This window comes from Nestor notabilis, unplaced genomic scaffold, assembly GCF_000696875.1.
Source record: "Nestor notabilis isolate BGI_N333 unplaced genomic scaffold, ASM69687v1 scaffold23258, whole genome shotgun sequence".
In the NCBI taxonomy this organism is placed as follows: Eukaryota; Metazoa; Chordata; class Aves; order Psittaciformes; family Psittacidae; genus Nestor; species Nestor notabilis.
Genome location: NW_009939980.1, coordinates 18,870 through 36,554, shown reverse-complemented (window position 1 = coordinate 36,554; position 17,685 = coordinate 18,870). Strand labels below are relative to the sequence as shown.

At 39.2% G+C, this 17,685-nt stretch overlaps 1 protein-coding gene across 1 annotated transcript in view; it reads left to right on the top strand.

Annotated features, from left to right (window-relative positions):
* The first annotated feature begins 121 nt into the window (after nt 1-121).
* The window catches only part of LOC104410075 (unconventional myosin-Ie), a 30,012-nt gene continuing 12,448 nt past the window's right edge, over nt 122-17,685 (top strand). Inside the window, exons 1-10 of the mRNA XM_010020136.1 lie at nt 122-208; nt 1,321-1,488; nt 2,252-2,337; nt 2,936-3,017; nt 3,820-3,926; nt 8,328-8,426; nt 11,381-11,525; nt 15,537-15,651; nt 16,327-16,496; nt 16,933-17,078. Coding sequence (XP_010018438.1) covers nt 1,336-1,488; nt 2,252-2,337; nt 2,936-3,017; nt 3,820-3,926; nt 8,328-8,426; nt 11,381-11,525; nt 15,537-15,651; nt 16,327-16,496; nt 16,933-17,078 — 1,103 coding nt within the window. The 5' untranslated portion in view covers nt 122-208; nt 1,321-1,335. The remainder of the gene's footprint in view (nt 209-1,320; nt 1,489-2,251; nt 2,338-2,935; nt 3,018-3,819; nt 3,927-8,327; nt 8,427-11,380; nt 11,526-15,536; nt 15,652-16,326; nt 16,497-16,932; nt 17,079-17,685) is intronic.

The following is a 17,685-nucleotide window of genomic DNA, read 5'->3' as shown; positions in this document are numbered from 1 at the left end:
ACATTTGATGAGGCCTTCTGAACATGAATAGCGCAGAGTTTGTGTATACATAGTGCATTGTAAATCTAGTGCTACATCTGTGGTGCAAAGGAATATTTGCATCTGTCGTTTTACTCAACAGGAAGAATATGTGCAAGAAGGAATCAGGTGGACACCAATAGATTATTTTAACAACAAAATAGTGTGCGACCTTATAGAGAACAAAGTGGTAAGTACTTAAACAGATGGAAAAAGCAATAAGATTTTTCTCTAAAGTATTTGGGCAACTGCTTTGCTGTCAAGAACGTTCATAGGCAAAATGCAAATACTGTTGTTCAGTTACTGAGTCATACTAAGCCTATATATAAATCTTACATAAGATGTCTTACAAGAACGCTAAGATATATGTCATCTAAGGTGTATGTTATCTAAGATACTGACCAAAAAGAGACCCATAAGATAGCGTGATTGATGTGTGACTAAAAATATAGTGATAAAAATTAAAATTTTATCTACCTAAATTTATCATGAACTTCATGACATATTGCACTGTACATCAGCTACAGCTCTTTGTGTCCCTGGGTGATGTATTTCTGTTTGGGGAAGCTACAATACCCACTTCCTCTGAGATACTGTCACAAATTAAGCAGAAACAAGCGAAGAGGGAACATGAGGAAGTGCTGTAGATAGAAGAAATTTGTGTCTTTGCTCCACATAAAGTCTTTATGTTCTGACTCAGGGTGACAACAAATATTGTCTTTAGAACAAAAGTAGGTTGTTTTTCATCTAGTTCTTTGTCCTCATGAAAGCCAGGTAATTTTAATAGTAGTTCAAAGAACTATAGTAACTTGTACTTAAATGCCCATCAGATTTAGCCCATCTCCTATATGTATTAGGATAACTAGGAAGATAAGATTTATATCACAGTTGTAGATAGTTAGCTCTTGAGTTGGTCACACTACAGCATTCGAGTTTAAATACTTAGACACAGGCCTATTTTTTTGTGAAACAAGAAAGAAGATTGCTTTGTGAGGGAATGAAAACCTAAACCAAATGTTGGGCATTGGGAAAGGGTGTGTGTTTCTTGTTTTGTTTTAACAGCAATCATTGATTTCCCACTGTCACTATGATTACATGAAGTGGCATCTCTCAAACTGCACACTTGTGCACGCAAATCAGTGTCTACTATGAACTCTACTGACGGGAGGAATTCTTCCTGCTGTGGCTTTGCTCTAGTGTTTTTGTAGCAAAGGTATTTTTCTGTTTTCAGGGGAAAAAAACTGGCATCATAATTCTTTTCCTCACTTCTTTTGCCATTTTTGTTACCCTCCAATGCATTAGAATCCCCCAGGGATTATGAGCATTTTAGATGATGTGTGTGCCACAATGCATGCAGTGGGAGAAGGAGCTGACCAAACACTGCTTCAAAAACTCCAGATGCAGATCGGGACTCATGAACATTTCAACAGCTGGAACCAGGGATTTATCATTCATCATTATGCTGGAAAGGTAATGTTGAAAATCATCACTGAATTCTGCTTAATGTATTTATAAAGAAAAAGAACAGCAATGAAGGGAAGGGGGAAGCCCTGTAAAGGGCTGTTTTGATTTTCAGTAGCCAGTTTATGTCAGGAGACAGTGTCCTCAATGTAGGACAATGTAGGGAGCTCAGAACAAATGTGCCCTAACACATGTCCCTTCCTTAGGAGAGTTGAGTCTGGGCCTTGTTGCTATCAAACATACCAAACTTAAATGTAATAAATAAATGCCCGTAGTATTTTACATAATTGTAATCTTAATTGTTGGTTATAATAGCAGTAAATTTAAAGAATTCAGATAGAAAAATGATCCTTAGGTGATGATATACTAATAAAACTGGGAACCTAATGTACAGTTCTGTCTTCTTTGAGTATATTTCTCAGACTATTCACGATTTCCTGCAGTTAGTAAAGGTAAAGCCTTATGCAAAAGTTTTCATTCAATAAAATTCAGTATTAAATTGACTTTAAGTCTTTAATCTGGGGTCAGATTCCGTTTACTAGCTCCATAACAGTCTTTCTTACTGAATTGAAATACATGGATGAAATTCCTTCTATGGTTGTTGTGAGTTATCTAATAATATATGCAAGGAGGTAGTGATCATTGTAGTATCTTTAAGTTATACCAGACTAACCAAGAGTTGGAACAGCTACTGATGAGGACAGAATTTAAATTTTCTTTAATTATTGGGTTCTCAACTTACCACAAACACTCAATTTCCACCTTGGCCCAGGTATCTTATGATATGGATGGATTCTGCGAGAGAAATCGGGATGTTCTTTTCATGGACTTGATTGAACTCATGCAGAGCAGTGATTTGTACGTAAGCAAAACTTGCTTAAAGCTAGGAATAATGTGCTAGTTCAGATGGGTGCAGAGGGCCTGAATTCTCTACTTCACAACTTGTGAACTCATTTGTATAAAAGTGGAAATAAAACATCACTGCAGGAGAACAGTATCACTTGCATTATATTGACCTTTGTTTTCTGCAAACCTGAGTAAGTAAGGTACTGCAGTGTCAGAATCAAAGGGTATAATGGCAGCCATTTGTTTGGGCCTCAAACAAGGCCATCAGTGATTTGCACTCTCGGGGCAGGCACTGTTGTAACAGATAAAATGACATTTTTTTGTTATGTGTTTTAATTAATTGAGGCTTACTTTTTAAGAAGTGTGTGTTTCTTTGAGTCTGGAAGTCTGGTATCATGTCTTCTAAGGCTCACTAAAATAGCAGTAGATCTCTGTGAGGAATGAAGCTCATGGGAAATACTAATCTTAAAATAGATTTGATACAACTCAAGTTTAATAGAAACAGCTATTTATATTCTGCTCAACTATCAACTTTTACAGCGTATTCCTTAACATTCCTGCATTGAATTGTCTTTCCATGCCAACACTATTTTTATTAATTCTTTCTTAGGCCTTTTATAAAGGCTCTTTTCCCTGAAAATCTTCAAGTGGACAAGAAGGGCCGTCCTACCACTGCGGGCAGTAAAATCAAAGTATGTGTAGTTTTGCTGTGTTAATATGTGCATAGATGGGGGGGGACGTTGTGTATGGGGACTTAAAAAAAAGAAGTAGTCTTTGCTGGTTTTTTACTGTCCAGACATTTGTAGAGACGATCAGGAGTATCTCGATTGCATTGTTTCAGCTATTAAAATCCTGTTTTGCCCAGCACCACTGTTCATTAAATGTTTAGTTCAGCTGCATTCTACAGCAGTGAATTTTCCAAATGAGCGATTGATGGGAGCGATAATACTACTTGCATGTGCATAATGAATGAGCCCCTTCACTCAGCCACTTCATGTCCTACAATTAACTACAGATAACTGGTCTCTTTATAGTGCAGAAATGCAGCAGGACCTAATCCAACACCCACCGAAGTCAACAGAAGTCTTTCTACGGACCGTAACGTGCCTTGACTGAGGCAGCAAGTGTTAGAAGGCGAGCATCTTTTTTGAGACCAGTCATAAAATATATGCTTATATTACACACTTGCAGACTTAGGAAAATGCTACTTCATCAGCCTCTTCCCATATATTTCACCCTGACAGTCAAGTTCACCTGAGACACTCCATATTTTTATGAAACAGTTTAAATGTGTTTACAAAGCTGGAGATACCGGTACCTTCCGTTTAGTGGTGTATTTCTCACAAAGTGCACGTTATCTCAAGACACTTCAGTTGTTCTGGGGAAAGACCAAAGTCAACTGAATCATCAGCAGATGGCTGATAATGTTTAGAATTCTCTCACAGGATTTACCCTGTTCAGCTCAAATCCTATTGTTTTTCTTCAATTTTACAGAAACAAGCAAATGACCTTGTTGGCACCCTGATGAAGTGTACACCCCATTACATCCGCTGCATCAAACCGAATGAAACAAAGAAGTCTCGAGACTGGGAGGAGAGCAGGTATGGATAAACAGAGTATATGATGAGGAACAGTGCTAATAGTCAAAAATAGCCTCCAAAACTCATAGTTTGTAGTCATTCAGCCTACAGATAAACTGAAGTAGATACTCTTAAAACCTTCAGAAATTAAATCTGGCATGACCTCTCCTGAACCCTGAAGATAAGCTGTGGTCACTTGGTCTAAATCAGCACTTAGTATGTGCAGTTCTGAGCTTTTTCTCGTGGCAGTTATGAATAATCACCATTTGCATAACAGGAACACAACCAGTATATTAAAGACTCAAGTTTTCTGTGTAGAATTTCCACACCAAAAGCATTATACATCCATTCTAACTTCTGCTTTATGCTTTGAGAACAGTTTCTGTTAGGTAGCTAAAGAGCCAGCAGGATGTCCTTGCCTGCTTTTATTGTTTCAAACTTACCAAGAAGTCTCTATAGCCAACAATGCAGAAGCCTCTTTTTTTCTCTTCGGGACTTTTAAGTTTCCTTAGCCAACTCTTCAAAGAGAGGTCTTTGGAATATTGTATCAGGTGGTTATATAGACATTAAATAGATGTGTAAATTACCATTTTGGTTTATCAGTCACATCTGTTTTGAGGCATCTTTATGTGATGCTTTATAGCATTTTTCTATTTGAAAGAAGGCAATCAGTACAGTATCTATACTATGCAAGGTTCTAATATAGGTAACTTTTATATTACAATATACTTTGTGTATTGGTAAAAGTGCTGATAAAGCACATGGTTATTTTTATCACGGTGAAACAACTTGCAAAGTCTGATGAAAAGCATTCTTGACCATATCAACACCACACCGGAATTCACTTCCTGCCATTTGGCATGCAGACGAGCACAATTACATGCAGATGTAGAGCACTTACAGAAGCCACAATTGGGACCGCACTTGAAAGTGTCCTTTAGGTTTTGGCTTCTTTCTCTCCTCTTGCCTTTCCACTCCTGAAAATTCTACTGTGCAGCATTTAGTTTTCCACTGACACTGGGGACCAGAGGAGGAAAGTAAGTGATCCTGGAAAAAAGTGTGCCTAAAACTTCTAACTGGAAATTGAGGGGCTTTTAAAATCGATCATTTACATATTGGAAAAGAGGCCTATTATTGTGGAAGGTGTTGCTAGGAAACCAATGAAAGAAGCAAACAATAACCTAGTCCAGAGAAAAGGCCTGCTTTCAGGAGGTTCCTTTTGGAGCAAAAGTGGGCAAGATTTCTTCTTGTATTCCCATAATGAGGATGATACTAGTTATCAGTAGCTGCTGCATTTGCAAAGTGAAACACAAAGGATTATACGCTATCAAACTCGGACACAAAGGGAAGTTGTTCTTACAATGGCAACCCTTCATCCCTGTTTCAAAATCCTAACATTCTCTCCCATTTCAAACTATGATTTCCCCTGTAGTATACTAGGACCTCACCTAGGATACATTTATTAGTGACCTATCTGGGGAAAAGAAATTGATGTGCATATGGCAACACAAGCTTAATTTTGTTGTGTTGTGATTTTACTGTGAGAAAGTTCTGTGCGGAGGGAAATACAAAATGTGATGTTTTGCTGAAGGTTGGTTTAGGGGTTTTTTGGTTTGTTCTGTGATCACGTAATGCTGTATCAAACAGTGTGACTGGAGTAGTGTATCTAGTCTGCTCATTAGTAACATGTAACTAGACTGTGAAAATACTACTGGAAAAGGGAAAAAAGCCCTACACAAAGCCTGTCTTCCTTCATGCTTGCAGAAACCGTGTCACTCCAGCTTTGTACCACTGAAACATAGACCTTGTGTAATATCTAAACCTTGTATAATACCTTAGTTATTCCAAAAATTGGGGTGTTCTTGAAATGTGTTTTTGTTCAGGTCCTGGCACAGCCATTTGGACTTGAATTCAAAATTGCTGCATTAGCTGAATTCCCAGACCCTGACCTGCTTGAGGTTGATGCCTGGAGGGAGATTTTCACTGTGCCTTTTCTCAGAAAGAAAAGGGAAAAAAACAGAAAAGCGTCTCAAATTCTCTGTTGCTGGACACTAATACTGGCAGGACAGTAAGAAAATGGGAGTTATACTGTTTCTCCAGTGCATTATTCCAGATGTGAACAGAAGGGAAGGCTATAAACAGGAAAATGTATTTTTGCCCACCAGCTTTCTACTGTACCAGAATTCTTGGAGTGGGTACAAAATACTTTATTCCTTGAACACGGCAAGATTAAAACATGCAGTATTCTCTATTATAAGCTAAAAGAGCAGTATCACTCATGGTTTAGTAAAATTCCTCTCAAAGTGTTCTTTAAAAAGAAGTATTAGCTGAAGGGCTTCTGTCATTTGTAGCATGGGATTTCTAAAGATTTTTTCCTCTGTGCTATGAATCATGTGAAAAGAATGTCTCGACCAAAAAAAAAAAAATCAATGGGAAATGCACTTTACATTGAAATTTAACATCTCAAAAATAGCACAGAAATAGCATTGAATCAACAGTTTTTCAGGTGTCCCTGCGCATTCTGAGCAGGGTGGAACTAGACGATCTTCAAGGTTCATTTCAACCCAAACCCTTTCTATCATTCTTTAATTTGAAAAATCTTTCATTAAGTTAGAGAAAAAGCAAGCAGAAAAGAGAAACAGCTCCTTACAGGCTCACTTCTTTTGATTATATGTAAAGAAGTGCTCTTTAACATACTGTCTGTTAAACTTGCAGGACTAAAATCTTAACAATTCCTGTATTTCTGACTGAAAGCTAAAGCTTCTGTAAGTTGCCCTATAAAAGAACAGCAACAGAAGCCCCTGAACACATTTCTGTGTTAAAAACAGGCACTGCCTCTTCCAGCCATGACTTACATGAGGAAATTAAAGAAATGCAAACAGCAAGAGTCATACATTAAGGAAGCGAACTGAAATTCTTCAAATCAAATTTCCAAGCATTAAATTCCTAGTTGTAACTAGCGGGTTATGTAGGAAGGAACATAAAATAATGTACTGCAGCTCTAGAAAGAGGAATAGGTACCAAAAGGCAGCTTTTTTCCTTTGCTGTTTTTCTGCTTTGAGATTCATGGGGGGACGTACTTGTTCCCCGTTCAGAACCGAAGTGAATCTGTTTTACATGAGAGAACTGAAATGGCTTTGGGATAATGGTGTTTCAGTTCCATGTGCAGCAAAGTCTCTCCACAGCCATTAACATTTTCTATGGGACAGGTACCAGCTCCGTTCTTGTGTGCAGTTACAGTATGCCATGATCAAGCTTACCAGACATGCTTCAGCCAGTCCTTTGCCTCTCCTCAAATCCTTCCTTTGCAGCATGGTGAAGTGAGGGGGAATGCTAGCTTTTCCTGACTGTACTGGCCTCGCTGTCTTCTTTCCGATTCTTTGTGTCCTGAAAGTTTGGCATCCGTGTTGCCATTTTGGGGCTTCCTAAACAGAGACAAAGGGTCTTGTTTAGAAAGGAGACATTGCTTATTCTGTGCAGGGTTCTCGGTGGGAGTCTCCACAAATCAAGCACACTGATGATTGTAACTTTAAGCTATTTATGCATTTTGACAAAAACCCAAATCAATGTCCATTGGTTGGGAGTTACATAATTTGTTCATTAATTAGTATTCCACCACGTATTGGTTAAAAGTTCCTCTGGCCTCTCATGCTAATCAGGCACCATTCTCAGTCTCTGTTCTCTTGAGCCACTGGTCGTGCTGCCCCCTGCCAAGATTACGTTTTACCTAACCACTGCCCATTTTCTTCTGGGTAGTGATCCGAGAGTTGCGGCCTCATGTTCCTTGTTGCTGCTTCTAACTCATTGCCCAGAGAAGCAGGATGGATGCTCTTCATTTAGAGAAGTCTTTGTATGTTATCACAGTCATCAAGATTAGCATCCTTGTCAGTTCTGAACTACTGATTGGATTACCATTGTTTTACAAGGTGCCACAAGCATCATCTGGGGCTTTGTCCAGCCATCAGATTTGATCCTTTCTCCAGTACAACCAAAAGAGAGCTACTGTTGATGTTTGAGTTATGTAAAACATGGGTGAAGCCTGCTATGAAAGAATATAAAACAATTTTTCATGCCCTTGGATACCAGCTGTGTAATTGTATAGGTAATAGTTACTTGGCCTTTTATGGGTAATAATATTAGCTAAGAAATTTATACATAAATTAGGAGATGGGAAGTTAAACTAGGAAAAAATGCTAAGGTAAACTTGCTGCATTTATTTCGGTAATAAATAGTCTACCTGCCTTCAATATTTTTCTTACCATGCAGTGTGCATGGTAATGTGCAAAACCAGATTCATACACCTGTGCATGCATTTTAGAAGTCAGTAGTGTTTGAACATGACACCGACTTTCAAGAATGCCTCAATCCACAAGCATGGTGAAAGAAAATGAATTGTAAATCTTGCACTGTTTTTGTCCACAGGGTAAAACACCAAGTGGAATACTTAGGTCTGAAAGAAAATATTCGAGTAAGAAGAGCTGGCTATGCCTACAGGCGTGTTTTCAAGAAGTTTTTGCAGAGGTAAGGTAATACTCATTTAGAAGTATTACAGCATAGTTGTTTATATCATGAGGAGGACAGTTTAAATCCCTTTTTTTCCTGATCTTCAAGCCCAGACATAATGCATCCTGGAGCACGTTCATGTTCATATTTCACACATACTGTTCCTGAGACAGGATAATGTGTATTAAATCTAGCTTCCACGGTTGAACACTGATGGTGAGGGCTGTGCAGGTCTAGAAATCCACCCAAGAGGTCTGCACAAAGGAAAGCTATATGGTACTTTAGTACGGTGAATAGATTTCTGTACTTCGCTTCATACACAGAGGTCTACAGGCAGCTGAACCCATTCTTTATCTAATTCATCCATTTGTTTCAAATTAGTCTTGTTAAATTTAACATTTTTATGAATAAAACTCTTCCTGCAACCTTTCCATTCACAGTTCCCTAGCATCCAGAACAAGCTCTATTCTGACACCCTGAGTGAGTGTGAGTAAAAGTGGGCTGAGGCATGGGATGGACAGGAAATGCATGCTTGTACACTTGTTTTCATTGGGCGTTCCTTGGCAGCTCCATAGAAGTGGAGGTTTCTGGGCTGAATAGACTTTTATGTACAAAATTTACATTTGCATGCAAAAAGCCCCAGTCACTGAAAAGGCCTATGTGTTTCAAGCATAACCAATCTGAAAGCTGAACTCCATACTCCCATATTTAGACAATAGGACCTAACTGCTCACTGTGAATTTACCACAGATAATTTTGGGGGGGCAGTCACGATTTAAAATTCTCAGAAGCATTTTAGGAACACGTTTAGTAGTGGTGCTGAAATCCTCTGCAAGGACACATTGCACAGGCTTGAAAAACCTAGAGACATGGGTAGTGGCATGACCAGTTTAACGGGAAGCAGGCACAAGTACATGGAAGTGCTACTTCTGAGCAGCAGTGAACAATGAGAGAATTGCCACAGTACAGCATTGTGAAATGCTCCATTGGTGCATGTTGTAGAACGTTTTGTCTTCTGCCCTGTAGTCTTGTCACACGAGTAAATGTATGAAGTTAGAGCTTATGAAAAATGAGACTTTCAAATCTATTCTTATTATGTATTTGATAGCTTTCCTGTATTAAAAGGTCTTAAGTCATGTTTTTCCCTGTGCCCTCCTTCATGGCTCAGAAGATGTAGGAATGAATTTGTAACATGCTGAAAGGTAATGTCACATTCTGTTGTGTGGAAGGTAGCAGTTTCAAATGCCTTTCACAACATCAGCTTCTTTAAATTCAGACTTGCTTAGAACCACCTATACAACTATGCTGTTGGCAGTACATGGTGAACCTGCACATAAAGCTGTTAAGTAAATAAGCTGGGAGTTACTTTAACTTAGAACTCTTTACTAGACTGCATCTATTTATCAGGTAACATTGATAAATTATATAAATGTGTAAGTGCACACGTTGTCTGTAAACAGATCTGTAGTATGCTTCTGCATTTGAGATGGTGTAAGAGCTACTTTGTTACACCACCATGCACAGTACCTGAGCATTTCTTAACTAAAACCAGATCTGAACACAGTAACATCAGGAGACCCTTTTGAATCCTACTGAATTATTCATAAGTTAGCTTTGTCTTTTCATATAGTTGTTATTCAGAGGTGTTTGGGTTTTGTGATATGTTCCTTTTTAATTGTTTGGTATTTTTTGTTGCATGGTATTGTTATTTAAGCTGCATGACACTTTGTGCTTTCTGGGTAGATAACATTTTAGATGTGACAAGAATGACTAATGAACATTGCCTTAATGAATTTTCTGACAATTTCTTTTGTGATTTTTGAGAATATTATGTTAGGAGCTGCCTCAGTGTTCTTAAGAACAAGAACTTGGAAATTACAATAAACTGAACCCCATACTTCATAACTTTTTTCATCAGTTGAATAGTTTTACTAATAAGCATGATTTAATTTACATAACTCAAGTATGCTTAAGGCATTAAAAAAACATCAACATGAAAGATATGGGGGAGAAATTTGTTACAGCATATTTAGCTGTTCTTCATTCTCATTGTCTAAAGAATCTAAATAGCTGCTGCTAGAGAAGTTAATTATTGTAGGCAAATGAGGCAGCTGAAGTTCATCAGTGCTCCGTGGCAGGCAGTGGAACAAGGCAGCTTTGCAATTCCAACCTGGCAGTTCCAAAAGCCCAGGTTAAGCCTGAAAAGGTGGACATTTCAAAACGGGCTGCAGCCTGGCATCCACCTCAGTTTCAAGGCTGAAAGAAAATGCCATGAGACAGAAGACTACCTATCAAAGACATTGTCACAGCACTTCCCTGCCTCCTCCTCATACCCTTCGTGTGGTCAGTTCCCAGTGTTCCCTCTAGGTAGCACCAGCATCACTATATCTTTGCTCTTGCACCTGAGGCCAAGCCAAAGGGTTTCAGGGATAAACCCAAGAGTGTCTCCTTGCTAAATACAGACCAGCTCTTGAACAGGTGGTAGGAGCATGAGCTGGAAACTTACTTAGAAACAAAAAAGGACTTCGTAAGAATAAGACAGAGAAGGCTTGAGTGGGAAATCTGCCACATGCTTGGGAACGAATCCAGAATAGCAGTGATGTAGGTACTTAAATCTGGATCATAAGTCATTGCTAGTAAATAACCTTGCCATGGACTTATGGAGATCACAGCAGAACTTTCTAGTAGTAGTTACTATTTGGTAACTGCAATAGCTTGGTAACTACTGCAGTTACCAAATAGTAACTTGGCATCTGGAAATGGGAGACTTCTGAATACTGTTGTCTTCTCATGGCACTTGTTTGGTCTTGCTGAACAAGTAACATCTTAATACCATACATCTTCCCACACTCCAGGCTTCTGTAAGTCCTGGCAAAATTGTCAACCCTACCCCCAGGGTAATACTGACAAAGTCAGTGGTATTCTGCTGCTGTTCGATGTCAGGTTTTAATCTCTTCTCCTTGGTGGTTAAGGTACGCCATTCTGACCAAGGCAACTTGGCCTTCCTGGAAAGGAGATGAGAAACAAGGAGTTCTTCACCTGCTTCAGTCAGTCAACATGGATCCTGACCAATACCAGCTTGGGAAATCCAAAGTCTTCATCAAAGCTCCGGAGTCCGTAAGTGTGGCAGAACCTGAATCTTTAAAATATGAAACTCTTCTGCTGAAATAAAAGGCCTGCCCACTCCAAAGCTGAGCACGATACCTGCTAAGGTGGGAGAAACTTAAGTCAAGCCGAGCCAGTCTGTCACAGGTGCCTCAAGGTTGTAGAGGGATTCTGGGTCCTTCCATAACTGGTACAGTACGTGAGGCCCCTGCGTGGTTTTTAAACGAATGCAAACAGCTTTAAATGCATCAAGAGGAGGCAATGGGATAGGAAGATGCTTTGGTGTCAGGTTGCACATGGTGACATTCTGTCAGGAATATCGTGGCGTGGAAGAATCCCCATGACCGTTAGCTCAAGAATATAGGTCCTCAGTACAAGAACTGTGATGAAAATAGAACAGCCCCCAGTGAAGTAAGGATGTGTTACGCATCGTTGTTTAGATCAGTGCTCCGGGATGGCAACAACTTGGAATCCCATTCAGAGAGAACGTTCGAGGCGTCATAAGGCTGGTTTTATCCTGTGACTGCCAACTTGCACAAAATCTGCTCAAGAAAAGTTTTCTTACATCACTGTTCAGGAAAACTGTCGAGGAGAAACTATGCTTTACTCGCCATCATGTGTTCCTTGTTTATCAGAAGCAGTCAGGCTTGGTTTGTATAGCACACCTTGCAGTCTAGCATTAGGTGGTTTCTTGGTGCTTTACCTGAAGTTACATATCAAAATAAAACCAGAACTCTCCTACTGCCATAATTTTCTTTTCCAGAAATGTATTCTTTTGCTGTGTAGAGCAACAGCAATTCGGGCAGCAACACTGCTGTGCCAAATCACATAGAACGTATCTGTTAAAGGGAAAACAATAAAGCTTCTCCAAGGCGTAACAGAAATTGTGTCATTTCTACCATAAATAGGGTAAGATAGTATCACCTCTGTTCAGGAAGAACGGGGCTTTACCTAGGAAAGTAAAATGAGAAGACAGAAGGCTGTCCGAGAGACAGGTTTACGTGATAGAGCATGTAGTGTTCAAGAGGTAGGTTATTAGAATACGTAGGTGCATGTTGGCAGAGCAGGACATTCTAGTATAGGATTAATCCTACTTAGTCATTGCAAGCAACACCTTAGGTAGCCATTAGAGGAGTTGTGAGCTTTATCTGCTTTCCTCTGTAGCACAGGCCATGATTAATTTCGTAAGATAATTGTGGAGCTCTCTCTAGCAAAGTCAGCATGATAGCCTTGGACATTAGCGGATGTCTTTGGTATCTCTTCTTGTGACATTACAGTTGTGACTTCTAGTCCTTTACTGATGACCTGCAGTTTATTTCAGGGTGGTGGCAAGTACACGTTCTGGTCAAGTATCTATTTGAATTAATACAGACAACTTAGCTGCTTGTAATTATAAGGAACCAGAATTAGTAATTTAAGCAACATCTTCCAGCCTGGTGTTCATTATTTCACACTGTAGCAAACCTGATTTTCTTGTTTTCACTGTGAAAATACTTTGCATCCATGCCATTTATTGCACTTAATTATGAACGAAATACAGTCTCAGCTTAGGAGATAAACAAGGGGAGAAACTAAACTAATCAGTGTGATGGCTGGTTTCTCAATGTTATGCTACTTTATGGTTAAAGCAATCCAAAATTTTAAAGTGTTTTTGTTTTCAGTTTTATGAAATAAATTGTAACTTCCTTTCCTGGCTGCTAAAACATGCTAAGCTTGGCGTGTTTGCCCTTTGTAAGAGCACAAATTTTCAGCCACGTTATCTCCACAAATGGGGTGGGTCTTACTCTTGGGGTTTTTTTGTGGTTTGTTCGGGTTTTTTGCTTTGTTTTGGTGGGGTGGGGTTTTTTGGGATTTTTTTGTTTGTTTGTTTGGTTTTGTTTTGTTTCTTCAAAGAAAGGAATTAACTCATTTGCTGGTGTTTTGTCTTCTGTTGAGTAGCCAGATGGCAAGTGCTCACAGAGGATTGATGGATCTAGTTCCCCTTCACTCTGAAATGACCAAAACATTCATCAACCAACATCATATGCTACTAGGTTGTTTCCAAGAGAAATAAATATTCTGGTGGATGCACATTCCCATTCTAATGCATTTTTGTAATGCTAAGTCCTGGTTGCATGTGTATGCCATTTAATGGTGTACCTGCAAGTTCTACTGGTGGCCTGTATTGCAGGTTAAGACAACATGAGCTTGATGCGAAATAATAAAACGTTTTTGGGTTGCATTATTGGTTTAATTTAAATTAAGTTTTAATTTACTGTGTGTGGTTTCTTTAAAAATTATTTTCTGAAAAGCCATGAAATCCATTTTTAAGCAAGTACTAAAAATAGTCTGGGCCTTTTTCATTTTAAGTTGAAAAGAATTAGTATGAGCTGAATTATTCTAAAGCTTTATATCTTCTCGTATCAAAGACAATCATCTCTCACATTGCTAAAGTTATGTTCCTTGGGAGAAAACTCATCTTTTAGATGGTAAATGAAATTTCTTCTAGCACCAGAGAGCACCTGGTGCTGTTTCACCTATTCTGGTTAATCAGATGAAAAAATACGTGTTTTGCTTGGAAGCATGAGGGGAGGATTTATAATACATTTTAGGAAAGGGTTCATGCAGTGTTTTTATAACTTAAGAACCACATTTTAAGTGTTTCCATTGAACTTCCTTAAAGCTGCAGGTGATAAGACTACTTGGCATTGAGATTTTGCAATTATAGTATTATTGTTAGAGAAATATATGGTGAGTACTCACAAGAGATGACATCGATATTGTTACTGTAACCTGAATTGCACAAGGGCTTGATCATGCCATTGCTGAAGCTGAGGAGGCTTTTGTATCAGGAGGCCTGTGTGCTGAAACCCCATCTAGAGCTTGAGTGTTTGTGAAGAGGTTCTTTTAATAAGTTTGCTGTAGATGGAGAGTTGCCAACTGTGAAGTAAGGTTTTATGGGTGGCAGAAAGGAGGCTTCGTTGTTTACATTCCATTAAACACCTGAATAAATAACTGTACCGAGTAAGCGAGGTTCTGCGGAAACGGCTGGCACTAGATCGAGTTTCCTCTTTAAGATCAATGTGAACAACAGTATTTTTCTAGATTTGCATGGCTTAGGGCAGCAAATTAAAAAAGGGATCCCAATGGCCAGGTTTGCTTCTTGATATACCTGGTTTGACTAATCTTGTCTCTTGAAAGCCAGAAGAAAAGTCCTTATGAATAGAGAACACAGTAGAGGGAAATAATTAGTAACAGTCATTTCAGTGGTCTGATTTAGTACTGTAATTGTTAGCCTAATGCTTGTGCTGGTGAGACAAGAAAACATTGAACTAAACTTAAAGTAAGCAAAAGGCTATAGAAGTTGTTCTAGTGTGTTAAATTTACATGCATTTTAGTTGACCAGGGAAATTCTCAAAAGGGGATGCACCTTCCGTTTCTGTTTTGATACATCAGCATTTTCTCTTGAATTCTGATAACATTTTGGACCCAAAAATCTTATTCTGTCATACTGAAATTTAGGATCACAGTTGTAAATCCTGAAGCCAGCTGACAAACTTCATTGTTGGGAAAGAATGGAGCCAATGGACATGAGTATGAAATTCAGACAGGGAAGGAAGTTGCATGTGAATACAGTGTGTTGTGTTACAGATTGCACAGATTCCCAGAGACATGGTAACGTTCTAACAAGAGAAATGTGAATGAGAATGGGAGAATGAGAAGATGGAGGCTGAATGGAGGCCCAGAGGAGAACCTCAAGTTGTACCAGTAGAATATTCCAGGGAGAAGCCCTATTCCTCTTCTTTCATCACTGGGTATCAGGATGAATGGATAGACTGGTAAAAGCCAGAACTAGTCAAGCATTAGAGATTTTGTTCAGAAAAAGTTACCTTAACGTTCTGATCTCAGAATCCGTAGTTGTGGTAGAGGCACCAGCTTGGATCTAGAGTGGAATGCACTGGAAGGTTGTTGAAAGTAAAATACAGCTTTTTCTTGCCCTTCTTACATTAAATGTTTGACCCAGCCTACTGTTTCTTTGTACAGCTATTTTTGTTAGAAGAGATGAGAGAGAGGAAGTACGATGGGTATGCCAGAGCCATCCAGAAGGCATGGAGGAAGTATGTGGCCAGAAAAAAATACGTACAGATGAGAGAAGAAGGTAGGTCATAACTCCTGATGACAGGTATTTCACACATGGTTATAGGAAAGAGTGCCACAAGAGACGAAGGAAATATCTCCCTCTGTATAAAGCTAACCATGGCATTGCAGATGACTGTCTAGGAATGACTGCAAAGTGTTGGACCCCAAAGATACCACTGAAGAGGTTGGCTGCTCTGCATGCATGGATTTCTTGGACTACCCAGTGTTTTGCTCTCAAAGCAAAGCCAGACTGAGTAGGACATTGATCAGACATGTTCCCAGGGAAGTGAAAAAGATGTTCCCACAGTTATACAGGACTTAGATGATACAGATTAATCAGAGGACTGTAATGCTTAATTGCATGTGACCTGGGTTATGTGAATTAACATTCTGGGTTTGGGAGAGCTAGTTTTAATTTCCAGCAGCGAGAAATTCTGTAGTTCCAGAAGTGCTCCTGATTCACCAGAACTGCTGAGCTTGCTAATGGTGTATTTCATTAGGAATGGATTTAATAATCACATGCATCATTATATAGAAGATTGGTAATAGTGCTTCACTGTTTTTTTCCATATTACAAACAGTTTGGTTGTGACTTCTTCCCAAAACGTTCTGCTTGAACAGTTAGCTCTTTCAGATCCTGAGTTTAGAAAATTCAGTAAATATTATTAATCAATGTTTATTTTTGGTATTTAAGCATCAGATCTGTTGCTGAACAAGAAAGAGAGAAGACGGAACAGCATTAACAGGAATTTTGTGGGAGATTACATAGGCATGGAGGACCATCCGGAGCTACGCCAGTTTGTAGGCAAACGAGAGAAGATTGATTTTGCAGACACTGTAACGAAATACGACAGACGGTTTAAAGTAGGTTTGTGAGCAACACCCACTAATGATTAGTTCATTAAAGAGTTGCAGATAGCTCTGCCATCCTTTAACAGAAACTCCGTCATGTTAGTGTCGTACCATCTAGGATTCCAGCTTGAAAAATTGTCTTTGACTTAAAAGACATACGTGGAAGCAGCTACACCCTTGTGACTGGAACACTGCCATTGTCAAACCTTTTGTCCCAGGGTGAAGGCTTTATAGGACTTGCTGGACAGAAAACTACATTAGTTAGGAAATGGGGAACAAAGCTACTGTCTGGTGCAGTCTGACTCTGAGGTTGTGTCATTAATCCCATCACTTGAACCAAATGCCAACAGCATTGCCCAAATCACAGTACATCATATATCTTTGGAACAGCATCACAACAGTAGCGCATCGATCATGCTGTGTATTTTCAAACAATTTTGTGTTTCAGAGTGTGAAGCGAGACCTTGTCCTCACTCCAAAATGCATATACCTGATTGGGCGTGAAAAGATAAAGCAGGGTCCAGAGAAAGGCCAAGTGAAGGAAGTCTTAAAGCGAAGGATGGAGGTGGAGAGAATTCTTTCTGTTTCTCTAAGGTCAGTACCTTGAAGATGTCTTTCCATTGACACAGAAATTTGTGTAGGATGTGGGAAATAAGTTGGTTGACAATGTGTGGATTTCTTAAGCTGTATTAATTGAATATTGTAAATAAAGAAAGCTGAAGCTTGATTTTTTTCACTCCCAGCCCTAGCAAGTGAGCTATAGCAATAGATGTTTATAGCCAGTCACACAAACATTTTCTGACTAGTTGTTAAAACGTTTCACTCACACTGGGTCTCACCAATCTGGTGCATCCCCAAAACTTACTTTGTGAAGCATACGTTCACCATGCACAAGCACATTCTATTAAGTTATGGCTCAAGCTTGGATCCCAGAAACAATTCTTACTTGTAGAAGTTCATCTTGTACATACATGTCCACTGCTTCCTGAAGAGGTGTTATCTCACTGGTGATCTACTAAACTAATTTTTTCTAGTTGGATTTCACATCACTTCTGTTGACTGAATGTCAAGCCAGTCCCAGATTGCAGGGAGTACCTGAGTTGTCCACATAGAGCAGAGAAACCCAGTTAGGTGAGCAAAACCATGAAGAAACTGCCCATAAGACCAGTGTGTTCTTGCCTATGTCGTTTCATCCCTTTGA